The 26,983-nt window shown below is 35.4% G+C and overlaps 1 protein-coding gene and 1 non-coding gene across 8 annotated transcripts in view; one reads left to right on the top strand and one right to left on the bottom strand.

The window, feature by feature from the left end:
* The window catches only part of HP1BP3 (heterochromatin protein 1 binding protein 3), a 32,103-nt gene extending 5,366 nt beyond the window's left edge, over nucleotides 1-26,737 (top strand). For 4 of the 7 annotated variants that reach the window (XM_039854740.1, XM_039854743.1, XM_039854741.1 and 1 more), the window contains 11 exons: nucleotides 425-524; nucleotides 3,171-3,324; nucleotides 4,612-4,771; nucleotides 7,087-7,230; nucleotides 9,024-9,104; nucleotides 10,206-10,360; nucleotides 17,741-17,831; nucleotides 21,903-22,062; nucleotides 23,495-23,606; nucleotides 24,575-24,685; nucleotides 24,931-26,736. In XM_039854740.1, coding sequence (XP_039710674.1) covers nucleotides 425-524; nucleotides 3,171-3,324; nucleotides 4,612-4,771; nucleotides 7,087-7,230; nucleotides 9,024-9,104; nucleotides 10,206-10,360; nucleotides 17,741-17,831; nucleotides 21,903-22,062; nucleotides 23,495-23,606; nucleotides 24,575-24,685; nucleotides 24,931-25,225 — 1,563 coding nt within the window. In that variant the 3' untranslated portion in view covers nucleotides 25,226-26,736. Of the gene's footprint in view, nucleotides 1-424; nucleotides 525-3,170; nucleotides 3,325-4,611; nucleotides 4,772-7,086; nucleotides 7,231-9,023; nucleotides 9,105-10,205; nucleotides 10,361-17,740; nucleotides 17,832-21,809; nucleotides 22,063-23,494; nucleotides 23,607-24,574; nucleotides 24,686-24,930 lie in introns of all 7 variants that reach the window. The other 3 variants (XM_039854742.1, XM_039854744.1, XR_005651118.1) reach the window with 2 other exon arrangements.
* On the bottom strand, nucleotides 9,890-9,963 carry TRNAG-UCC (transfer RNA glycine (anticodon UCC)). The gene has a single exon. It is a non-coding gene; the product is annotated as a tRNA-Gly (tRNA).
* Nucleotides 26,738-26,983: the final 246 nt, after the last annotated feature.

The raw sequence follows: 26,983 nt of genomic DNA, 5'->3' as shown, positions 1-26,983 counted from the left end.
TTCTTGAAGCTCACTCTTGGATCAGTCCCTGACTTCAGGCTCTGCTGGGTCCTTCTTGGTACATGTTCCTTCCCCTACTTTGGGGAGTCTGGGTTGTAGATCTGAAAAAATCAGATATACAAAGCTCTTCATCTTCCCTTTCCCCTCAAATTTCTGAGAAAACCTCCAACCGTCTATATTTATTCCAAATCAAGGGTAATTATTTGTTTCCATATGAAATTCTTGCCAAAAGAAAATATCTTTAAAAGTACTTTTAAAAAGTCATATTTTACTTCAAAAAAAAAAAAAAAAACTCGTTAAAAGTAATTTGCATCCAATCCTGGAGTAGACTTAGAATTCACCATCTTCTGACACCCATTAGGCCCCTTGGGAAAGAGAGAAAGTTTTTTTATGTGTGTGTGATTATGGCCATCTCTTTTCCTAGAAGGTGGAAGAGAGCGCCATGCCGATTCGTCGAGCTGTGAATTCTACCCGGGAAACTCCTCCCAAAAACAAGCTTGCTGAAGGGGAGGAAGGAAAGCCAGGTAAAGTAAAGCAGTGGACAACCTAAAACGGCGAAAGTTTCTACTCCAGTTTGGAGTGTCCCATAAATTCCCTTGAACTTAATTTTTTTTTTTTAATGGCTAAGTGTTTTGGGGGAACATTTAAAGAGGGAGTGGTACCTATTCTATATGTCATTTCCAGACCACGTGGGCAAAGTAAAAGTTTCATCTTGTCTCTAAAGGTTTTTGGAAGTTGAAAATCTCATGTTCTTAAAATAAAAACAGAAAAATGATTGGAGAGAACAGGAATGGGCAAAGAGTAGCTTCTGGGCATACAGTCTCATAGGAATGAAGATTCAAAGAATGGAGGACTTGGGCCTTCAGGATGGATAGTGGAAGACTCACCCAGAAATCATCAGAAAGCCTTAAGGGAGAAAATGGGTGATCAAAACATTGGTTTCTAACTGGTGTTGGTGGAGAGAAGATTGACCAGACAGAAGTGGGAGCATATGAATTGAGAGGAATGTAGAACCATCAACCTGGAGTACTAGTGCTCCTTCTAACCACCTCTTCTCCTTTTCCCTGTTTTTTTCTTCTCATGACCTTTTTCTTTCTTTCCTTATCCTTTTTTCCTTTCTCCCGTGCCTTTTATTTCAGGTTTTCCAGGATGAACACATGGTGCCGTCCCTGTCATGGCTGTTAGAACCAAATATTTGCTGACCAGCGTAGATTAGGAATTAAAAATATATGCACCCTTGTTGCCTTTATCCCTTGGTGAACCAGGGATATAATCTTTTCAAGCTGAGCCTGGATTTTGTCTCAGAATCCCCAGATGAGTACTATAAGCAATTTGGGTACCCTGGCCTAAGACATTAGGTGACATGGGAATCAGCATATTAAAAAAATAATAGGTACTGGTGAGTTGAAGATTTTTTTTTTTTGGTTTTTTTGGTTTTTTGTCCAGCACTTCGTGGCCCATCTTGATCCTCATTTGTTTAACAGACACCTGAAGTCACTAAATCACTAATAATGTCAGTTTTCAGAATACATGCCAGAGGATTCAGGTATAAGGTATAAAAAAGGTCAACCACGAATTTATAAAGCAGTCACTTCACAGGTTGTCACTTCACAGGTTGTATGTTTGTTTAATCTTCTTTATCCCATTACAGTATTTTATATATGAAAATAATTGGGCATCATTCATATTTTAAATTTTATAAATCCTACATTTTACACGGAAGGCAGACAATATAGTTTAATGAGTGTCTGATACATAACATATAATCCATACCTGTTGAGTGGCTGAACCTTTTAGTAAGCCATCAACTATTAAGCAGTTATTCTTAAGGGAAAACAATGTGAAATTAAATGTATAGCTTGTTACAGTAAAACCTGATAAACCATTCTTAGCTTTTCATCATTTTTGGAGTAAGACAATATATAAATAAATAAACATCACTAATAGTAAATTTTTACCCACGGGCAAATCATTGGGGCAAGGAGCAGTAAAAGATAATCATGGTAAAAGATACATCTTGCAGTTATCTGTGTCGCCAGATATCATTGTTATAATGAAGTTCTAGCCCTAATGCCTTGTAAAACAGTTTTAGAAACAGCAGGGGAGGCCAGAGGAGGATGGATATCACTCATATAGTGCAACTGCTGGTCTACAGGCTTCCCCTAATACATTTTATATAATCCTCATAATAATTCTGTGAGGTAAGGTTACTGAGACTTGAAGATGTCAAAAAACTTGCCCTAAGATATCAAGCTAGAAAGTTTTAAAGACTGAACTTGATTCAGGGGTGTCTGACTCTAAAACCTCAATTTTAGCTGAACGTATATGGGAGGAGTTTCAATTTACATGCAAGTCTGGTTGAAAACCATAATCTGTGATGAGATTTACAAATGATAATTGATCATCCTTAAATTTGTGGTTTAGAAATTTAATTTGTTGAGAAACTAGAAATTCTTTTAGATTTGTATGTATGTGGTTTGGTTATAAAAAGGAAGTGGCATCTTTTAATTCTCTTATTTATATTGAAGGCCATAAAGAAGTCTTCATCGTCTTGCCAGTAATTAGTTCACGTAATTTAAATGACCAAACTCATTAAGCATATATTTTTATTTTTTGCCTAATGTTTGCCACCGGGGTTCTTCGAAGTGCCTGATTAACCATTTCTTGGGGTTATGTGTTTTATAGTAGCTGCCCAGGGACATACTGAGAAAAGGCACAGACAAGCAACTGCAGATCTCAGTATTCTCTCTCTCATATTTCTACTCTTGCCCCAACCATTTCACTGGAAAATACATGTTAATTTTTTATTATTTATTCCCTTACCAGGATTTGTCTGTTAAATTATGAAATGGCTAATTTCTTAATTATGAATCTCATCAATGTTGCAGAGTAGACTAATCAAGATATTTGATTTGGGGTAAAATGAGTTTCCTTTCTGTATAATTTCCTGGTCTGTCTCTTCACGTAATGGATTAACACCCCCTTGCATAAGCAACTTGAATAATGTAAAGAAGGAAAGGAAACTGCGTTCATTCATTTTGTTCATTTTAGAATCCATCTTTTAAATGGAACATTTGGCTTATCTGTTTAATAAGATAAACTTTTACCCTTCTATTGACTCAGGCTCTAATATGTCTACTTGCTGCAATTCTGCTCACCTGATTTTTTAGAACCAGACGTAAGTTCAGAGGAATCTATCTCTACCGTAGAAGAACAAGAGAATGAAACTCCACCTGCTACATCTAGTGAGACAGAGCAGCCAAAGGGGGAACCTGAGAATGAAGAGAAGGAAGAAAACAAGTCTTCTGAGGAAACCAAAAAGGAGTAAGCAGTTATGCTTCTTGCTATTTATAGTTGAAGACTACGTAAAAGGACTGTAGACCAGATTGTTTTAAAGTGTGATAGTACTGGTTTATCTTAGACATTTGCTACTTGGGTTTACTTTTTAGAATTACCATTCGAAATAGGTTTATTATGTAGTTGTGTGGCCTATTAGAATTTGTAGTAGTTATTAGAATAATGGTTTGAATAATCTAAAATTCATTCCTTTTGCCTTTGGAATATGTTCTCATGCTTAGAATTCATTGTGGGAGTGTCTGATACTTTACACATTGATGTAATTTCAATACAAAATGAAACATGACTATAAAAATTTGACCTTGGAAACACTTAACCATTTTATTCCTCTCTCTGTGCCAAGAGTGAGTTATTTTTATATGTTATGTTAGAAAATGTTACTCTCTATCAAGGGGTTCAGACAGCTACCTAAAACTGTATATGTTTGATGAAATATTCAGTTAGAGAACTTGGAAGCAGAATTGCTATTAATAATCTGTACAATGTGGCGGCAGCTCTTTTTTCATTTAAATTTTTTTTTGCTGGTAGCATTCATTTTATTTTCATAATTAGTCAGAATAGTTAGTAATTATTTTTTAAATAAAAGAGTAACTTAGTAATAACTATACCTTTTGGGTGTAATCCTCAGGGAAATCCTTTATCCCATTTTCATAGGTATAAGTAAAGTCTGTAGAATTTTTAGCAGCTTCCCTGTATTTTAGGTGCATGTAGTGCTGTTATTATTACATAGAATAAAATTTGTGTAATGCTTTGTGGCTCACAAATTGTTTTTATAAACATCTCATAGCTCTTGTAACAATCTTGTGAAGTGTTTGGTATTATATTACTATTTTACAGCTGAGGAGACTGAGACTCAGGTCACTTGCTAAGATCATATAGCTAGTAAGTGTTGGAGCTAAAACTCAAACCCAAGTTTTCTGACTTCAGAGCTTGAGCTCTTTCCACTGTGCTAAATTGCATCTGTTGTAGTTGTTACTAGAATACATTTCTTTTATGTACTGGCCGTTTATACCAGTGCAAATTTATATGACTCCTTTCTCCTATACCTAAGAGAAAACTTAGCTTTTTGCTTCATTTATAGTACCCTATTTTTAAAAGTTTTATTTTATAAAATTTTGTTTATTTTACATGTCACCTCAGTGTGGACGTAAATTAAGACATTATTTTTTATCCTTCTCTGGTCTTTTCCTTTTCTGACTTTATGCTTCTTTCTGGAGAGTTCATCTTGCGTAATAACTACTCTTTGTTTTAAAGTGAGAAAGATCAGTCTAAAGAAAAGGAGAAGAAAGTGAAAAAAACAATACCTTCCTGGGCTACCCTTTCTGCCAGCCAGCTAGCCAGGGCCCAGAAACAAACACCGATGGCTTCCTCCCCACGTCCCAAGATGGATGCAATCCTAACGGAGGCCATTAAGGCAAGTTTTTATTTCAAGCAGTTCATCTTAGACTTATTCTGTTTGTCTTTTGCTTATTTGAAAATGGCATATTCCTGTCCAGACACCAGAAATCTTGCTCTGCTTCCTAAAAGAGATTTAAATAGAAGAAAACCATTATGAAGTTCATGTTTTTTATAATATAATTACTTTTGGTGAGCACTGTTAATTTTTTTAAATTCAAATTTACTATAACAAGTATTTTTAACTTTAGTTTTTTTTTATTTTTTACAGTTTATTGGTCGAGTATATAGTTTTTATTCGAAGGTTTAACATGTTAATTTATTCAACAAATATTTAAGGGCTCACTTCTCAGTGTCAGGCAACTCTACTAGTGACATAGCGTAGAATGAGGCAAACAGGTTCTTTGTCCTGATGCAATCTCATTGTGATTCAGGGTAACTGAATAGCATTGAGAATTTTTATTTTAAAAAATACACTATTTTTAGATCCATTTTCAAAGCTGAGTGTCTGATATTGGTAGTGGTTATCTTTCACACCTGAACTGTAAGAAACCCTTAGAAACATTACTACTTTGCTTAATCACTCAGCCATTCCAAAGTACTTGGAAAAAATTCTTCTTGCATAGCTTCATGACTTTGCTCTAATCCATTGACTTTCATTAGCTTATGTGATCATCAGGTATAGTTTTATTATTTTAACTTTTAAGGTTATCTTTCTAATCTAACGTTGCCTTTTTTGTGTAAAGCTTTCTGGTTAATTTTGCCTCGTTTATTTCACATGGTCAGATGATAAAGGGAGCTAACATAGAAGCCATAGACTTCCTCATTTCAGGAGTCCTCTGGCTAGGACCTGAGTCAGAATTGGAAAGAAAGGTACCGATCAGTTTTACCAAGGGTGGTGTACATAGATAGGAGCAGCCTGGTGGTCATTCTCAGACTTTGAGAAGACAGCACTGACACATAAATTAGAAAAGGTTTGCCTTCGGACCTCTCCCTGCACTCTTTCAGGGGTGCTCTCAACGCGTTAAGAAAACGTCCCTGGTGTAGATAGCTTGACTACAGTGAGATCTCTTTTCTTCGTGTAGTCTTTCTTCAAGGGTTTCACTTCATGACCACTTCAGCCTAGGTTTGGGGGAGCAGGGCTACAGTGAGGCTGGAGAAGGGACTAAAATTTCAAAATAGTAAAATGAAAAATTAAAACAGTATAATTAAGCCTAAAGAGTAATGATTGTGCATATGTATATAACTTGTATTCCATGTAGTGTTGTAACAAGTCGTGACTTCAGACCACCGATATCATTTTCTGAATCAAATAAAAGTCCTGATGTCTACTTCAATCTCATCAGTTTGGTAGAGCAAGGGATTGTTTTAGCAATAGTCTTTTTTTTTTTCCTGATTTTCTTTCCTTTGTGTTTTTCTTAAAAGATCAGGAGTAAACAATAGGTTGTAATAGGTCAGAGACATTTACTTCAAGTAGGTGAACCATATTAACACAACTTGTTTTGCGTTGAACAATCTTTTCTGGTCCATCTGTGAGTTATTTTTCTTTATTGTCAAAGTGTATAAAATAACATTTAACGAAGCCTTTATCCATTGAGAATGAGTAAATGCTGCATTCAGTTTATGGACGATGGCAACACAAAATTAGTGGACTAGCCCACTAATGAGGTAAAAATAGCAGATGCTATTTAAATGTGCTTCAAAACGTAAAGCGTTTGACAAATTTTTGTTGCCTTTGTTACATACTGACCTGCTTAAATCTCCCATGGGCATTAGTCAAATGGAATATAGAGAAATAAAATAGAAGAGGGCACTTTAAATGTCCTCATTGTTACCTAAAACTCCCTGTAAAGACTTTGCCATAAAACCTAGTTTTATGCCATCTATTCAGATTATCTTTGCTTATGTCCTCTACTGACATATGAAACCTTCAGAGAAATATCGGTCCTGGTGTGCCAAAACTCATTCCATAAATGGGCCAGATTTGTGATCCTACATTCTGCTTTCCTCATTTTAATGCTAACAATCTCTTTTCTAAATATAGAATAGAATTTAAATGGAAGGAGCTTCTTCATTAACACACAGAATGTTCACATGTTCTCTTCTCTTTGACGTTTTGAACAATTTTAAGTTATTGTTGCAGAAATGTTCTAATTCTTCATTTCCTCACAGCCATGAACTGGTTACCTGAAATACTGTTTATTCTTTTCTGCCATTTTTATCATCCATTATCACGTTTACTTCCAAAGTAATTTATTTTGAAAACGTTTTCTCTGTCTAATGAAAAACTGCTAGTTTAACATGTATGGTTTGATAAATAAATCTGTTTTCTAGGCGTGCTTCCAGAAGAGTGGTGCATCAGTTGTTGCTATTCGAAAATACATCATCCATAAGTACCCTTCTCTGGAGCTGGAGAGAAGAGGCTACCTCCTTAAACAAGCACTGAAAAGAGAATTAAATAGAGGTGTCATCAAACAGGTATTAAATAGTTGTTGGTAATAAGATCATTCCAACATGTATTAGCTTCACAATTCCAAGATACATAATTTTATATTTAGTAACATTTAGGCTTTTGGTATCTCTTTTGTTAAAAATAAGCTAAACATATGATGAAATACTTAAGCTTGACCTAGTTTTATTATTTGAGACTAGGTTTCAAAATCACTGGTGCCACTTACCTTTAATAACTGTTCTAGAGAGCAGAAGCAATAGGATAGTGTACTTATTTTCTAGATGCTTGTATTTTTAATTGGATTTTCTTTGGGGGCTGCTTGTGCTTCAGATCATGTAGTAGTGAAGATGAAAAGCAAGGTTAAGGAATTCTACCACTGTAGCAGCAAAAAAGGTAATTGCTCTTGTCTTAGGTTTGTTAGTTTTAAAGGCTGGTTTATGTGACTAGACTTGTTACCATTATGTTAGCTTTGTAGATAGATTCACCTTATCTATAGTATGTAAAACTATTAAAGTTTGTTAGGAGCATCAGAGAAGCCTGAATAAATTGTGACTAGTATTAAGCCAATATCGATTTCAAAGCTATATCTGTTACTTTGCATAGTACAGCAAAACATTACTTATAATCATGAAAATCTAAAGCTAGAATAAACTTTATCTTTCCTAAACCTTCATAGGTCCAGAGGGATGAAATAAATACCAGGGTCCCACAGAGTGGGAAAAGATAGTTCTAAGAACCTAGTTCATGCATTCCCAGAGTCTTCTTGCCTTTCTTCTATACCTTTCTACATTGTATGATTTATATAAAATTCTGTACCATTCAGGCATTTAAACTCTGTTTAGGAACCTTCAGCAGGTACCTAATTCCATAAGTATATAGAGTATCTCCTGTGTGCCAGGTGCTTGGAGGTCCATCATTGAATAAAACAGACTCCTGCTGTGTGGCGCTTATGTTCTAGCTTTCTCAAAATGTTGTTAAACTGATATTTAAATGGTCTTTAAAATAATTATTGATTAGAAGATATTATCTAACCAATATAATTAGAAACAAAGATTTATAGTACGTGTCAGCACAGTTTATGAGCTGGCTTTGTGTTTTTCTCTATGAAAATAGTGTTTGTGACTTATTCTTGCTTTATAGACTAACCCTCAGTTTGATGCTTACACAACAATTTATAAGCTGAAAACATTTCAGCTGTATTGTTATATTCGTAGTGGTGTAGGTAAAGCTGAAGTATAGGACTCTAATTAATGTAAATCAACTTTAAAGCCCTATGAAAGCGCTTTGTAAACTATGGCAATATGTGGTAAGACTTACATACCATCACATGCAATGTCTAAAAGTAATTAGATAACCTTTCCCATATGCAGGAATCTAACAGGCAAATTGGGGGAAGCTTATGGCCTGAGAATCAAGTAGGCTGTGAACTTTTGCCAAGGAGCTACCTTCCTTCAAGATAGAGGTTATCTCATTTTCCCCTTCTTTCCATGGAACTTTTTTTTCTTTTTAATTTTATAGTAGATTGTTTAATCTGGTATCACAGGAGCATCTCTCCCAGTTTTGTAGATGAGGAAGCAAAAGTTCAGAGTGTTTACAGGGTTGTCCAATATTGAATAGATGGTACGTAAGTAGGACTCAATCCCAAGTCTTTTGACTAATCCGTTTTTTTTCCTCTTAAGAGTTTAATAGCATTTTATATTAGTTCTTGTATCATTATGCCCTTTAATTTGCTTAGTTTGGTATAAAGTTTTAGATATGAATACCAGAATAATTTAAAACAAAAATATTGGTTATTGCAACTAAAACTCATTTACTCTAGGTAAAAGGAAAAGGTGCTTCTGGGAGTTTTGTGGTGGTCCAGAAATCAAGAAAAACCCCACAGAAATCTAGAAACAGAAAGGTAAGAAGTCTGTACCATAGTTTGTGCGCTGTAATATTATTACCACTACTCAAAATAGCATCTTTGTGCCAGGCACTGTGCCAAGTTATCCTTTCTACTAAGGCCTAGAGAGGTTACAAGTAATTTGCCCATTATTGCCATCTAGTGAGTAGGATAGACAGTGTGCACATCTAAGCACTCCAACCCCCGAGTCTGTGGACCTCACTGTTCTACGTTAAATTATGGCCAGCTGTATGAATTATTCTGCTTTTTGTGAAATATATTTTAAACAAGAATAATCATACAAGTACATTTTCACTTAAATATTAGATTCCACAACTACCCAGAGCCAGTTTTTCTTCTCTTTTTTTGTGAATACTAACACTCCTCCCCAAGGTACATAATTTCATTTATGGAAAGTATTTGTACAATAATAAAGTGAAGTAAATAGTATATTCTCTGTGTCAGTAATTGAAATGAATATTCTCTACATCTTTGTTTTTACAACTGTAAATTTTTATGCTTTTTTCATAAAACTAGCAAATGCTTTCAAAATGAACTTCTGTATAGTGCTTTTTGGTGCTGCATGATCCTTTTCATTTGTTATTAAAGGCTAAGACTGAATTAAGACCTTTAAGTAAAGTCTACCATTCCTTTTTATTTTTTTTCCCCTCTTTTAATTCCTTCCACCCCTGACCTGTGGATGTTGTCATTTCCCTTAAGAACTGGATCTCTGAAGGCGGGGTGTCTCCTCCCACACGCTCATGGCGTGCACCCGAGGCCTGGGGCACTCGGGATATGGTCCGTGGCTCCACCTGGGGCGCAAACCCAGGACCTTTTGCGTGGAAAGCAGACGTGCTAACCACTACACTATGGAGCCACCCCATTCTTTTTTATTTTTATATGTATTTTTAACTCAATCTGAAATTTTTCTCTTAAATTGCCATGCAAGTAACATTATACAACTGTGTAACGATTTGTTTGAATTTGAAAAGAAGTGATAATTTTCTATCGTCAGTCGATTTGGCCGTCAACTTAGAAAAGCCCTGGAGTTGAATATAGAAGCATTTGAACAGAAATCTATATTCTCTAATGATGATAATTTTCGATATTACATTTCAGGACAGGAGCTCTGCAGTGGATCCAGAACCACAAGTAAAATTGGAAGATATCCTCCCATTGGCCTTTACTCGCCTTTGTGAACCTAAAGAAGCTTCCTACAGTCTCATCAGAAAATACGTGTCTCAGTATTACCCTAAACTTAGAGTGGACATCAGGTATGAGCTGTTGGGCTGGATTTTAAAGCATAGATGTCTGTTATTGCCTTAGCTCCTTTTTTGTGAGAAAGGAGAAAGATTAAATATTCAACAAAGATTACTTTTAGCTGAGCTAGGAATAAAAAACCTTTTTTGTGGGTTTTATTTTTTGTCTCATTATGTTTTCTTTTTTCTATCTCTATATGTATTTTCTTTTTGAAACCCAAACTACGTGTTAACTTTTATGAGACCCTGATAGAGTAACTTTTCATGATGTCAGCTGCTAGAATATTTAGCATTAAACTCTATGTCCTCTGAGCTCATTTTTTTCTAATTTTTTTTTATTGTGGTAAAATACACATAAACATAAAATTTAACATCTTACTATTTTTAAGTGTACAGTGTTCAGTAGTATTAAATATATTCATAATGTGTTACCATCACCCTTGTCCATCTCCAGAACTCTTCATCTTGCAAAGCTGCAGCTGCGTACCCATTAAACAAGAACTCCCCGTTTGCTCTTTTTTTCTTGTCCCTGGCAACCACCATTCTACTTTCTCTATGCTTTTGATTTATAAGTAAAATCATACAGTATTTGTCTTTTTGTGACTGGCTTATTACACTTAGCATAATATCCTCAAGGTTCATTCATGTTATCAATTGTGTCAGAATTTCCTTTTTAAGGCTGACTAGTATTCCATTGTGGGCGGGGGGGTGTGTACTGCATTTGATTATTCATTTATCTGTCAATGAACATTTGAGTTGCTTTCCTTTTAACTATTGTGAATAATGCTGCTGTGAACATTGGTGTACTAATACATCTTTTTGAGACCCTGCTGTCAATGCATTTGGGTATATATCTAGAAGAATTGCCAGATATAATTCTATTTTTAATTTTTTGAGGAACCACCAAACTTTTTCACAGTGGCTGCACCATTTTATATTCCCACCAACAGTGCACAAAGGTTCTGACTTTTCTGTAACCTCAACAACACTTGCTACTTTCTGTTTTTTTGATAGTTGCCATCCTAATGGATTGAGGTAGTTGGTACTCATTTTGTATTTAGAGTTATAACTCAGAACCAGAGAATTAAGTCTAATGTAATACTCTACTAGAAATAGCATAATAGCTTCATCATCTAAACATTTAAAATTTTGAGAAAATTTTTGTAGTAATTTATTTGTAAAAAAATACCACTTAAAAATGTCTAGACTGATCATTTAGATTATCACATGTGCTTATTTCATGCAGATATACTAATTTGTTTAAATTTGTAATTCAGTTTGTGTTTTGAGTATGTTTGTGTGAGGTCTTTGTCGTGATGGCTTTTGGAAGTTTGTATTTAATCCAGAGTCCTTTCTACAGAAGAAATCTATATTGAATGCACATTGCTCTGGTATAGTTTAGTAACAGTATTTACTTGCATTATTGAGGCGCATATAGTTAGAATTGCTGAGGTTTCAGCCCAGAAGCCACATATTCAGAAGAGCACTTAGTGGTCTTCAGAGTGCCCGATTGAAGAGTTAATGAAACTAATGAATTGATGCATTTAAAAGTGGCAACACATTTCACTTTATCTCTCCTTACTCTTTTTTGGGGACTGGAGACCAGATCCGTTCCCTAACTTTTTTCTTTCCTTAAGGTTCTGCTCTACTCCGGTAAGACAAAACAGGTTGTTGGTAGCCGTGTAACTTGACTCCATGTCTGGTCTTTGGGAACATTTCCTGTCGACATCTTGTGTTGAAACAAAATTTGCCTGGTTATGGTGGGTTGTCAACCCATATTTGCTAATGAACTTAAGGACCTTTTCCTGTGATCTTATTATAGGAAACACTTTTCTCCCTTTACTTCTGTGAAACCATATGGATTTTTCTCTACCTCATACTGTAGTGGAGTCCTGTCATACGTATATAAATTTAACATGAAATTTAGCCTTACTTAAACTTAATTAAACAGAAGAGCAAGAAAACTACAGTTTTAAATGTGAGTTGTCTATTCTTGCTGGCTACTGTTTTTCTCCTACTTTCCCTTAAGCTCACTTTTGTCACACATTACCTTTGCCATTTTTCCTGAAGTACTCTTCTTTCAGTGTCAGAAATGACCTCCATGTTGCAAATTTCAGTGGTCAATTCATAGTCCTTAACTTATTTACCTGTTGGTCTCTCACTGGCATTTGACAGTTGATAACTCCCACCTGCTTAACATACTTCCTTGACTTGCCTTTCAAGACACTACATCTTTCTGATTTTTCTCCAACTTCACTTCCCATCCTTTCTTGTTCTCCTGAGGGTTGCTGATTTCCCGTCTCCTGACTCCTTAATACAAAAGTGCCCCAGGGTTAGACCTTAGGCCTCTTGTTTTTCTATCCACATTCACTTGGTAGTTCTTTCCACCCCCAAAGCTTTAAATAGCACCTATATACAACTGATTTACAGATGATATAAATCTAGCTTATACCTCTCTTGTAACTCAACACTCACATATAGAGATGCTCATTTAACATCACCACTTGTATGTCTAACTTAACATGTTCAAACTGAGCTTTTCATTTCCTACTCGTCCTCTCCAAAAAAAGCAAAACAAAACTGTATCTTCCGTATCTTCTCCGTCTTAGTTAATGGCAACATCATTTTTCTAGTTGCTGAAGCCAAAAACCTTGGGTTTGTGCTGGTCTCTTCTCTTTATTCCACACCTATATCTAATCTGTAAGCAATTACTTTGGCTCTGTCTTTAAAATATATCCATAAATAGACCTCTTTTTACCTCCACTAATACCACTGTCTTCTAAGCCACTATTATCTCTCACCTGTATTAGAGCAGTAACCTGTTTCTCTCACTCTCCCTCCCCTTCAGTCCGTTAAGATAGCAGTGAGAATGAGACATTTTAAAAACGTTAGTTAGATCATACCACCTTGCTCTTCATAACTTCCACTGGCTTCCCAGCCCCCTCTCAGTTAAAGCCAGAGTCTTTAAAATAGCCTACAAGGCACTACACTTTTATTGCATCTCTGACTGAATCTCCTCCAACTCTTCCCTCTTTCACTGGCCTCAGATTCTTGCTATTCCCTTTGCCTGGATGTTTTTCCCCATAATCCACTTTGCTCACTCCTTCATTTCCTCAAGGTTTTACTCTGTTATCACCATATGCCTGCCTTGACTGCCTTACTGTTTTTTTAAATGTCTATTTTGGAAAATTTTAAAGATACACATAATTGTAGAGGGAACATAACCATCATACTAACATTATTTCTAACAAAATCATTTCTTAATATTCAGTACCCAAGCCACGTTAATATGGCTTGTCTCCAGAATGACATTTTACAGTTGGTTTTTTCGAGTCAATATCCAGACATGGCCCACATATTGCATTTGGTTGATAGGACCACCTAAATTACATTTGCGACCTTCGTCTCCTTTCCCAGCATTCAGAATTCTACTTCTCTGCCTTGATTTTCTCCATAACACTCATCACATTCTAGCATACTAAGTATTTTCTTTGTTTTTTTTTTTTAAGAAAGTAATCCGTCTATCCCTATTAACACGCCAGATTCCTGAAGGCCAAGATTTTATATTTTTTGCTTCTGTTTCCCCGAACCTAGTGCGCAGTAGATGCTTAAAAAATACTAGTTGAATGAATGAGCGAATGAATGTGGGCACTTTGGCCATTCCAGTTCCAAAGAACATATAACCTGGAGCATCTGAGAGTAAACATGAATTTCTCATTCCATATATTGGAGACTGTAGAGCATGTGGCTAAGCGGAGACTAGAATCAGTCCCCTTAGGTTTAAATTTCTGTCATTTTTATCTTTGTATCCCTGTATGAGTTATCTCTGGGTTTCTGTTTCCTCATTGATAAACAGATTATAACTCATAGGGTTATCAGGAGGCTTAAATTTCCTAGTACACATTAAGCATTTAGAATAGTGCCTGGCATGTAATAAGTGCTCAGCTAGTGTTAGTATTATTAGTTAGTCTCAGTTCCAGTATCATTCTCGTGCTGTGAGCATCAGACCATGCTAAATATGATTCCGATGTTTAAAGACAGTTTTTATGTAATAAACAAGTCACCTCAATTTAATAACAGTGACTTTGCAACCTAGAGAAAAATTGGACATGTGGGGTTCACATGGAGACTTTGCATTGGCCTCTAGGAAGTTTCTTTAGAAATCTTCCAGGGTAATTTTGCCATATGGCATTATAAATCAAATTTTAAAATCTAATTCTTGTGTAGGGTGTAACTTTATATTCTCTTTTTTTTTTCTTTCTACCCACACCAAACATAAACATTGTCGAAGATTTCATTTTATGCCTCATACTTTGCTCTAAACATAGCAATTTTGTTGGAGACCTTTTGGATTCTTAAGAGCTTCACATCTGAGTAATTTCAAGAATTTCTTGATCTTCTTAATTCTATGTATGCATTTCTGTGAAACTGATGTAACTCACTTTCTTCAATTCCTGACACTCAGAACCCTTGCTGCTGTTAGTTGCAATTTGCTCTCTATCCATGACCTTTGATTCTCTGTACATGGCTTTCATTCTTATCTCTCAGTATGGACTTTATCCACAGTTGAAAAACATAGTAACCAACAATTGCCTACTATACCCTGCTTTCTGATTAAACTGGTCTACTTTTTTGAAAAGCTTAATAATAAATAGTCTTGAATTTGTATCAGCCTTTATAAAAACACTTTTGTTTACATTATTTGCCATGTCAAAATACTTAAAAATATGTTCCTACTTTAATTTTGCTGATAAAAATCTTACCCAGGGTTAGGCTGTTCACTGGTGAGGCCAGAACTTCATCTTTAAATTACACACCTCTTGCTTTTTCTACTATTTAGGGTTGTCGTGTATTGGAAAAGGCAGGCATTGCATGATAAGAATGCAGAATCTGAAGTCAGACTGCCCAAGTTTGTAACCTGATTCTTCTACTGCCATGTTGTGTGACCTTGGAAAAATGACTTTCTGTGTCACTTAACTTTTCTTCTTCAGTAAAGTATAGGCAGTAATAGTACCTATTTCTTGGCATTGCTGTATTATCTTGTTTATTCCACACATGTAAATCTTTTAGAACAGTACTTGGCACCATAGTAAGTGTAAAATTGTGTGATATAGACTATAGAATTTTTCAGAAAAGGGAGCTGTGCATGGGAGTTACAATAAGTTAAAGAGATGGGGATTTATTAGAAGAATGTATAGGATTTGGATGTGGTGATAGAGCGGGGAAAGCATTCTTTCCTCATAGGAGGGAAAAGGTAGCTTTGCGAGAACAGTATGGGAAAGGAGCTTCATGAAAAAATTTCAGAGGCAGGAGTTGGCATTCTTTTTTGGGAATTGAAAGCAGCCTGGGTCTGACTGGATCTAGACTAACAAGGGATAGGACCATGTCCTGGAAGGCTTTGAAGCTAGATGGAGGCATTTAGACCTGACACCTGTTCAGTTGAGTAATGTAATCCAAAGGGGGCCTTTGTAGGCATATTGACCTCATAGTGCAGTGCACTGTGACAACAGCAGCTCAGCAACCAGAAAGGAGTGCATGATAGCTTATACTAAGGTTATGACAGCGATTAGAGAGGGCCAATCTGAGATGCTTTGAAGCCGTTGGTAAATATGGTTTTGCCTGAAGGCAAGATTGAATGATAGAACTCTGAGTGATAGAACTCTTGCCTGGGACAAGGGATATGCTAATGTAATAATTGGTGTTGCTGAGGAAACAAAAATGTTAAGAGAACTTATTTAACTTATACTCATTCCTGAAGCATTTGAACCTTGGCTAGGATGATTATTTTCAGACCAGTTATTTAATTTGATAAAAGAGGGTTTCAGTATTTTATTTAAGCTTTGTGATTCCCCCTTTGGAAATCAGCCTTTAAACAATCTAACTTAATAGAGCAACTAATAGAAAAATTGTTTGACAGTTAAATTACTTCCTTAATTATGTTCTCAAAGCTCTATGCACAAACCTCAACCGTGGCCCTTGTCGTTCTCTACCGTAATTATTATGTATTCATTATCTCTTAAAGTCCTTGAGTTTAGTGATCAGATCTATGTCTGTGTTCCTGCATAACCATAATAAATAATAAATGTCTGTGGGATAAATGAGAGAGAGAGAGAGAGAGAGAGAGTGTGTGTGTGTGTGTGTGTTTTGTGTCACGGCATAAGTCATATCCTGAATGGAACAGCACTGGCTTAGAAATATTTTCATTAGGAGTTTTTTATTGAGAGTTTCTTCATTTGGAGCGTCAAGGATGTACAAGATTTAATGGTATATAAATCCTATGTTAGAATGTCCTGTTAGAACATGTGAGATCCCTCAGTTCCTCTCCCTCAAGCATATGGATGATATAATTAATAAAAGTCTAGTGTCAACCCAGCCTGTAATGCTTGGTGGTTAGATAAAAGATTCAAAATTTTTTCTCAAAAAAAAAAAAAAAAATCAAAGCTCAATAAAGCACCTCTAATGATAATAGTTTGGCCTTCATCATTCTGCCCTTCAGTGGGCTGCCCCACTGATCTTTTCTGACTACTTAGCAGCTAATCAGTTTGAAATGAGTCATATGATATTCTGCTCTTTGGGTGCTATTATAGTAATTCTCGAAAGGTGTGGCAAAACACACCACCAAACTTTTGGATTCTGATTAACCCTTTCTTCAGATGTCCTGTTGCGGGCCTGCATGTGTAACTTTCCATTTGACTCTGTCTTGTTCCACAGTCCCCTTTAAGCCCTAAATCATCTTGTTTCCTCCTTGCACTTGAGGTTCCCCAGCCACCATTCAGACCCCTGCCCCTTACAGAACAGCTCTTTGCTTCAACAGTGTTCTTATATTTTTTAAATGGTATTCACTTCTTGCCTGCCATTTGGTTTCGATAACCTAGTTTTTTAAAAAAAAACTACAAACCTACTAAGACAGAGATACCGTTAAAAACAACCTATTTTCTTTCTCAAGGAATTGTATTTTATTAGGCTGACTTTTAGATACTGGTTTGTAAAAAGTGATTCAGCTGTTTTTTGGTAATGTGTATATATTATTTTTAAAAATCTAGGAATTTTGCTCAGAATTCCAGACTTGGATGGGACTTTAAAGATGCCCTTTTGTTGCTTGATTACACAGTTTGGTTGCTGTTGGGGTCTGATGATAATAAATGATAGGTTTTTGGAGCGCCCTGGCAGTTTGGAAACTGGTTCTTTGTGTACAGGTCATGACTTAGCTTCTTTACTTGAAGAAAAAAAGAATGTAACTTGTTAAGGGTGCCTGTAATTTATTACTTTATTATCTATTTTAACAAAGTATTACATGTAATAGGAATCAGAATTTTAGTTAAGGGAATAACCCTGTAACTATTCAAGTCTTTCCTTCATTGATATATTTATCACTGTTTTTTGTTTTCTCTGCAGGCCTCAGCTGTTGAAGAATGCTCTGCAAAGAGCAGTAGAGAGAGGCCAGTTAGAACAAATAACTGGCAAAGGAGCTTCTGGAACATTCCAGGTTAGAGGCTAATAAGGCTTGTTTGTAGAGAAGTAGTTTATACTCTAAAAAGTTATTGATGACTCTAAGAAGTTTTATTTATGTGGGTTATACCTATCAGTATTTACCCATATTAGAAATTTAAACTGAAAAAGATAAGAAATACTCATTTCTTAAACATTCATTACATTAACATAAACAACATTCATTTGAAAAAGAACTATATTTTTCTCAAAAAAAATCTTGAGAAGAGGGGCACTTTGTATTAACATTTTTGCAAATTCTTTAGCTTCATAGAAGATAGCTGGTATTTGTTTCAGTATATTTTGGGTTAGGTCTATGAAAAAAATTCATCCAACTCACAACAGAAACACAGAAAAGGGGATATTTTAAGATAATCTTCAAATAGTTGTGGATATTATTCTTTGATCCTATACCCAAACTCAACAAATGGTAGTTTTTTAAATAGCTTTATTGAGGTATGATTTATGTACCATAAAATATACTCACTTTAAGTTAGAATTTGTAAGTCATTGATTTTTAGTAAATTTAGAGTTATATAACCATCACCACAATCCAATTTTTTAGAACATTTCCATTACCCAAAAAAATCCCTTGTGCCCATTTGCAGTCCTCCCTGTTCCCATCCCCAGCCAAGCTACTAATCTGCTTTCTTTCTGTATATATTTGCCTTTACTACATATTGCATGTGAATAGAATTATACAGTAGGTGGTCTTTTGTGTCTGGCTTCTTTCACTTAGCAGACAGTTTCTGAGTTGTATCCATGTTGCAGTGTGAATCAGCACTTTTATTCTTTTTTATTGCCAAACAGTATCTCATTGTATGGATCTAACACATTTTGTTTATCCATTCATAAGTTGATGAACATTTGGGTTACTTCTCCTTTTTAGCTATTATGATTAATGTTGTGTTCGAACATTACATCCAAATCTTTGTTGATCTTTGTTTTTATTTCACTTAGGTATATAACTAGGAATGTAGACTTGCTGGACTATATAGTGTATTTGTTTTAAGAAACTGCTAAAGTGGCTGTATCATTTTACATTCCCACCAGCAATGTATTAGGGCTCCAGTTTCTCCATATCTTTGCCAACACTAGTTATTGTCTTTATTACAGCCATACTAGTGGTTATAACGTGGCATCTGATGGTGGTTTTGATTAGCATTTCCCTAATGACTACCGACATCGATTATCTTTTCATGTGCTTAATGGAGATTTGTTTTATCTTTGGTAAAATGTCTGTTGAAATCCTTTGCCTAATTTTATTTGTGAGTGCTTCATTTTATTTTTTTATTATTTAAAAGTTCCCTTGGCCTCTTTTTTAAGTTGGGTTATTTCTCTTTTTATTGAGTTAGAAGAGTTATATAACTAGATCCAAGTTCCTTATCAGATACATGATTTGTAAATATTTTCTCCTATTCTGTAGCTTTACTTTCACTTCCTTAATAATAGCTTTTGAAATACAAAGTGTTTGTTTTTGATGAAGTTGCTTATGCTCTTGGTGTCCTATCTAATAAATCATTGCCTAACTTGAGGTCACAAAGATTTACTCCCTTGTTTTCTATTAAGAGTTTTATAGTTTTCGCACTTACATTTACGTCTGTGATCCATTTTGAATTAAGTTTTGTTTATTATGGTGTGAGATAGGGTATAAATTCATGTTATTGCACGTGGATATATAATTGTCCCAATACCATTTATGGAAAAGATTATCCTTATTGGATTTCCTTGGCACCTTTATCAAAAATCCGTTGACCGTAAATGTCAAGGGTTTATTTCTGGACTCTCATTCCTGTTCCGTTGAGCTGTATGTGAGTTCTTATGCCAGGGTCTTGGAGACTGTAGCCAATTGGGATTTTGGTAGAGATCGGAGTGAACCTATAGATCAGTTTGAGGAGAATCACTATCTTTACCACATTGAATTCTCAGTCTACAAACACTGACTGGCTCTCCATTTATTTATATCTTTAACTTCTCCCAGCAAGTTTTGGTAGTTTTCAGTGTACGGGTCTTATATTTCTTTTATTAATTTTTTTTCCTAAGTTTTTCCACGATATTGTGAATTTTCTTATTTTCATTTTCATATTGTTCATTAGTTGCCTATAGAAATACAATTGATTTATCTATTGTTCGTATATCTTGCAATCTTGTAGAACTCATTTATTAGTTCTAATGGTTTTTTGTGGGTTCCTTAGAATTTTTTGTGGATTCCTTAGGCTTTTTCTACATACAGTATTATGTCATCTGCAAATAAAGACAATTTTACTTTTTCCTTTCCAATCTGGATTTCTTTCATATTTTTTTTTCTTTCCCGATTGCACTGGATAGAAACTTCAGTACGGTAATAAGAGCAGAAGACTTTCTCGTCTGTTAGTCTTTCACCATTGAGTTAGCTGTGGATTTTTCTTTTTGGATTTTTCATAGATGCCTATCATCAGGCTGAGAAAGCTCCCTCTGTTGTTACTAGTTGTCATTTTTATTATGAATAGCTGTTGGATTTATCAAATGCTTTTTCTTTGTTTCTTGAGATGATATTGTGGGTTTTGTTTCTGATTCTGTTAATATAATGTATTACATTAATTGATTTTGCAGTAATTCTGAAAGATTAGTTGGCATGTGGAACCTGAAACTGTATCAGTGAACTTCTTGTACTCTGCACCTTAAAATCCTTTTGTCTGTCTTGAACTTTGAGTCAGTCTTTTAACCATGCATAATTTTGTAACAATCATTTGGAAAATAGTGGTTCACTGAATTATGCAGATTTTTGAATGTCGATACATTTTATCAAACAACAAAAATCACATTAATATCACCTACTGATCTCATCAGAAAGGTACGAGGAATTTCACGGTGGTAGATACAAGTTTCCCAATTTAAATTTTCTTTCGAAAACTTGAATTTTATCATTCACAACAAATACTGTTAGCTGTTTTCCTTGAAGTGACAGGCTCACTTAATTCATTTTCAAGAAAATGTCTACCAGATAGATAAATAAGTCTGAATAACTTTAGTTTATCTGTTGTTCCTTCAGGTAAAAAGGGTATTCAATGAAAAATGCAGCTAGTTGAGCTCACATCGCAAATAATCACAGGTGCTTTTCCTCGAGACCGCTATCATAGCACCACCATATGTAGCCAAAATGCTTGATGCATTCTTCCTTATCTCATCCCATAAAATACCAAAAAGGCACGCACTGGGGTTGAGATTTAATAACATAATTTGTATTTCTTCATCAAGGACATTCCTAAGTGAAACCATCTTTTTCTTTTTAAACCACAAGGGCAGAGCAGTAAAGAATATAGTAACCACTATGTAGTTTTTGTGCCCCTTCCTTCCTTTGTGATAAGGTAGCAGTTTTATGCTTCAGTGCTTTTCCACCATCAGTGCAAGTGTCACCACAGTGAAAAGGGCAAATCACATCATAGTATTATTATGAAAATAGTTTTGACCTCACATATCCTCTGAAAGGGTCTCAGGAACCCCAAGGGGTTTATGGACCAATTTTTGAGAATCACTGTTGTGGACTATGTATGAGTTTGTACTTTTATCCCCCAATTTTTGTTTATTGCTGCTCACCTTTGTTCTCCATCCTTTTGTCCTTGAATTACCTGTTTAATTTTCTGCAGTATGATACTCTAAATATTTATCAAAATTTTCCTTTGCTGTTTTCCTTACAGGATTAAAAGAGCCATTTATTATTTTTATAACTACATTTTTCAGATTCAGAAAAAAAGTATTCTCAAAGCATCTTAATTTGTTGATGGCCTGCTAGGTTAACCTGTTTATTGGGGTAGAGTTGTCACTCTCTTTGCGTTAGGTTGGCTATTGCTATTTTAGATTGGATGGAGGGGTAGATGGAAGGAGAAAATATCCACAGGAGGGTTGAGACTCCTCAGTTAGATTGAATACCTGATAAGCAGAAAGAGAAAGTCCCTAACCTGACAATTTATTGTAAAACGTATCTGTGCTAATGCAGGAACTCCGACCCACCTGGTGCAGAGGAGTCTTGTCTTGACCTGCTTTGGGAGAGTGTTGTCTTGATGCTTTTCTCTTCCTCCTTGGAAAACAGCTGAAGAAATCAGGGGAGAAACCCCTGCTTGGTGGAAGCCTGATGGAATATGCAATCTTGTCTGCCATTGCTGCCATGAATGAGCCGAAGACCTGCTCCACCACTGCTCTGAAGAAGTATGTCCTGGAGAACCACCCAGGGACCAATTCTAACTATCAAAGTAAGATTCGGAGTTGTGTGCATCGTACTGGGATTAGGGCAGTTATTTTATGAAAAATCCCTAGAGGTCTTGCTGCTAGTGTCAAAGCATGAACTGTTGGCTATGAAAACGAAGAGGGAACAATTTTGAGGGTGCGGTGGGACAACAATTTTACAAATTTCGTTTCTTATTTACAAAAAGAAAACCACAATCAAGGCTTATCCTTAATTTACAATGTGCTAAAGATCAGAATGTAATTTTACTCTGCTGTAAAGATATTTCTGATGTTTTTATTATAATTTAAATACATCTCTAGGTTCAGAATACCTCTCATGTATATATATCTTCTTGCCTACTTCTGAATGTTCTCCAAAATATCTAATTTCACCTTGAAACCAAGCCAGTATTTTAAAATACTTAACTACTTAGGTTATTTCTTACTTAAGCTCTGTAACAGAAAATACTTTTTTTAGTAAAGTGTATCTACCCTGTCAGGTGATGATTTTGAGACCAAGAATCTTGCCTTAGCAGCATTATCACATACAGAGTAGTGAGAGCGTGTGTTTTCTCAGCGAACTGCTAGAATAGGCACACTGGCATGGGGGTGGAAAATATGGAAGTTAAGTAACGAAATGCAAACTAGAATATATTGTTTTAAATAAAAAGGTAATTTTGGAGTATTAACTTTTAACATAATTGCAATATGTATGTTTTAACGTTATGAAAGAATGCTTTCTGATTGTTTTCTTCTCTACTTCGAAAACTGGTGTTTTTTGTCTTTCCTTCCTTTCTTAAGATACATGTACTGTGTTTAATTTTGCAAATTGACCCTTCTAGACTATTTCCTGATTTTTTCTTTTGGTCAAATGTTGTGAGAGAAGATGAATTTGGTTATTAACCTTTTCAGTTTCTCTGATTTTACAGCTATTTTTTAGATACTGAATCATAAAATATATTTTTGATGGGTCTTTGTATGAAAGATGAGAATTAGTGAGGCTTTTAGGAGCCATGATATTCTGGTACTCTTTGTTGATTCATGAGAAATTAGTTCTGCTTATAGATACTCTCCTATCTGATTATCTATTCTTATAGGTACTCGAGATGTTTGAGTGAATGGAAATACAGATTTAGTCTTAGGTCAGCTATTAAGCATTTATGTGCAACTCTGGGGCAAGTCTCTAACCACTCTGGGCTCCAGTTTCCTTTTCCATGAACCGAGGTATTTAACTCAATGGTCTCAAGACTTTTACCATTATAATTTTACTCCTGCCAAATTTATGGGCACTTAATAACTGTTTCGTGAATTAGTTAATCCCTCTTACCACAAAGGATTCACTTAGAACATGTTAGTTACCGTGTATGATAAGACATTTGATTGATGTGTAACTGACTGTAGTTGAATTACCAAATTTGAATATTAAATAACTTTCTTCATTTTTGAATTTTTGTTTAGTGCATCTGCTAAAAAAAACCTTGCAGAAATGCGAAAAGAATGGGTGGATGGAACAGATCTCTGGTAAAGGATTCAGTGGCACCTTCCAGCTCTGTTTTCCCTATTACCCCAGGTAAACACCTAGCCCATAATATAACATATTGGCCTTTATAAATTTAAAATCTGATTCTAAGTTACAGGCTTGGCTTAACTTATTTTGTCGTTATTACTGTCACATATAACTTGATGTACATGAAAATAAAGACTACATAAGGCAGTATTGTTTTCAAGCAAAAGGTTTTCATGTAAGAGCAGAGTAATTTTGGCTATCCTGCTGGAGCTTATTTGTTAGCTATGTGTTCCTGAAGTCAAGTGTTAAATTCCTTGGCCAGTCATTTTGACATTCATTCCTTTTTTATTAAATAATTGATAATGACAGGAAGATAATTAGAGGCATATATATGTTTTAATTGCCCGGCACCAAGTAGGGAAAGCATTGGCTGCTTCTAGGAATCCTAATCTGCTTTCTTCATACTGTAGAGTCAGAGACATTTACTTGAAAACCTGTCTTATACATGCCCTAGTCGTTGAATCAAAAAAAATGATTGAGCGGCTCCTATGGGCCAAGCATTATTCTGTGCACCCATACTATAGCCTTTTTATACTTTCATTTCTAGTAAGGTGTCATGACATGTACCACTAAAACCCTGTTTTAGCAGGAATATAGTGTAGCTTTCTTATTCTTGTTCTTTGTATACAAGCATAAGTGTTACTTGGTTGAATGCACATTTGCATTTTTCAGACATTAAACTTTAATTGTTAAAGTCATACACATAAAATGTTAAATGATTAAGAATCATTTTTATTAAACGGAAAGAGAAAAGGAATGAGGAATGGGCTAGAACTTTCATAGATTTGTTATACTTTGGATGTGTGTTCAACATAGGTTAAATTATAACTTGATATTTGTAACCCCGCTTGACATTTTTTGGGGGAAGCTGAGGGAAGTGGGAATGTTCAGGGAAGAGTGTTACATTCCCATTAGTTTCCTTCTGTATAGCACTTCCCTTTTACCTAATCTTTTTTTTCTTCTTTTTATAGCCCAGGAGTTCTATTTCCAAAGAAAGAGCCAGATGATTCTAAAGATGAGGATGAAGATGAAGATGACTCATCAGAAGAAGACTCTGAGGATGAAGAGCCTCCACCTAAGAGGTGTGGATGTGTGAAAAAACTAAGAGCTGAAAACAGCAATAATGGGAGAGGCTGTGAAAAGTTTTAACTCAAGATCCTTCTCAAGTTCTTTGTGTAACATTTGAACTTGTCTCCTGAATTTCCAAGAAGGAAATTTAGGAAAAACGTGAAATTATGTGTAGACGTCTATGAATTGGTTGAATTTTATACAATTTTAGTAAAGCCTCAATTGCTAAGTGACCACCTTTGCTCTTTGGTTCTCACAGGTTACAAAAGAAAACCCCAGCCAAGTCATCAGGGAAGGCTGCATCCATGAAGCAGAGAGGGTCCAAGCCTCTACCGAAAGTCCCAGCTGCCCAGCGGGGGAAAGCTAGGCCCCTGCCCAAGAAAGCCTCTCCTAAGGCCAAAACTCCTGCCAAGAAAGCTAGACCCTCACCCTCAGTCATCAAGAAACCTAGTGGTGGCTCTTCAAAGAAGCCTGCGGCCAGTGTGAGAAAGGAAGTGAAATTGCCTGGCAAGGGCAAATCTACCATGAAGAAATCTTTCAAAGCAAAAAAGTAAATTTTATAGGGAAAAAAGGGTATCATGATGAAATTTAAAATCTTATTTTATAAGGTCAGTGTGCATTTGTTTTAGTTTTGATGCTTTTAAAATTATATTTTTTCCTTCCCCTCAGAACACTGTGAGGAGGGAATATAAATAAACCAGTTTAGGCATTCGTTAGCTTTTGGCACTATTCTTGGTGTCTGCCCCTTCCCTCGGTCATTTCATTTTCTGCGATAATTCTGGACTTGCCTGAACTGTATAATCTATACATGTCTGTTTTTCTCCCTCCACCCCAACCCTCTTTTTGTTTGTTTGTTTGTTTGTTTGTTCGTTTGTTTGTTTATGGTCAGCCTTGGCTTTTTTTTTTCCCTTCCGGTTTTATCTAAACAGTTGCAAAGGTTTTTATATTTGTAGAAAGCATCAAGAACAGGATGTTGGTCAGATGCTGGAAGTAAAAAGGAGGCACTGACTGAATTGTAAAGCCTTCTGCCTGGAGACTTCAGTTATAGCTATCATAATTAATCTTATTTATAAAACCACTCCACTAACCCTTTCTCTCTAACTATAAATGCAGAGATGTCGTAGCTTTGGGAGCAAGCCAAAAACATGATCTCGTTAGATTCCGAAGATGAACAACTTCTTTGGGCCACTTTTCACATTGATCACTTCCAGTATTGTTCACTGGCCCAGGGCATTGCATTCCCTTAACAGCAAGCACAAGTTCTCTCCACAGCTTCGTTTTTGACTGAAGGGGAAATATAAGAATATATTGAATTTGTGATTTCTGGTGTCACCTGTGTTAGCAAAAATCAAAACATAAAATCTCCTTGACCAAATGTTTAAATATATTTTTTAATATTTGGAGCATGAGTTATCACTTCTCGTTTGCCTTTTTTTATGAGGAAATGTTGGAGAGTTACATCATTGCTAATGTAGGAATGTTAAATGGAAAAACATAAAATTTGCGAAAATAAACTAGATTCCAGATCATCTGTGGGTTCTTCTCCCCTCTCTTTCCACAGCACTTTTGCGATCAAACAAGTGGCTTCCTTTTTGAGATATTTAAAAAAAGCGAAAAGGAAAAAAGGAAAGTAAGCCCGACTACCTAACCTCTAATTTGTATTTGTTTTAGTATTGTGAAGTTGTGTTAAATAGTACTGGCTTTCTACTTGAGAAATACTGATTTCTGGTTATCAATTATCCTCCCTGTGGCACTTGACATTTTAATTGTCTTAAACTTTCTGGTGTACATTTTCTGGCTCTCTGAGTGCTGCCAGAAGCAAAAGATGTTTGTTTCATTCATTCCACTTGCATTGTCTCCTGGGATCCCGTCTGCAGCCTAAAGTGTGGCTGGGAAATGGACTTGAGAAGATTGGCTTGAATAAGATTCATAATTATGTGTGATCCCATCATGAGTTCATTGGAATTTGTGTTGCATGGAAGGCAATCTTTCCTGTTGTAAATCTTCCTTTTTTTATGTACATATATTTTGAAAAATATGAATAAACATGAAATTTTAAAGCTGCTGAACTGTAGCTTACATTTAAAAGTTTCTAGTATATCCTCAGAAGTAGAAGTAGCTGTCACCCTTATGGAATCTTTTCTACTCCCTGTAATGGCAGCCATCTGTTTCCTTTTTAAATACAAGCTCCAGTTCATTTGCTTTTTAATTCTTAAATGGATGGTAAATGATGTTTCTAGACATATTGAACCTGATTATTTAATGAATAAGGTTTAAAAATCATTTTACATTTTAAGGTCCTTTTCATGAGC

This window comes from Pteropus medius, unplaced genomic scaffold, assembly GCF_902729225.1.
Source record: "Pteropus medius unplaced genomic scaffold, Ma_sr-lr_union100, whole genome shotgun sequence".
Taxonomy (NCBI): domain Eukaryota; kingdom Metazoa; phylum Chordata; class Mammalia; order Chiroptera; family Pteropodidae; genus Pteropus; species Pteropus medius.
This window is presented reverse-complemented; position numbering and strand designations above follow the sequence as displayed.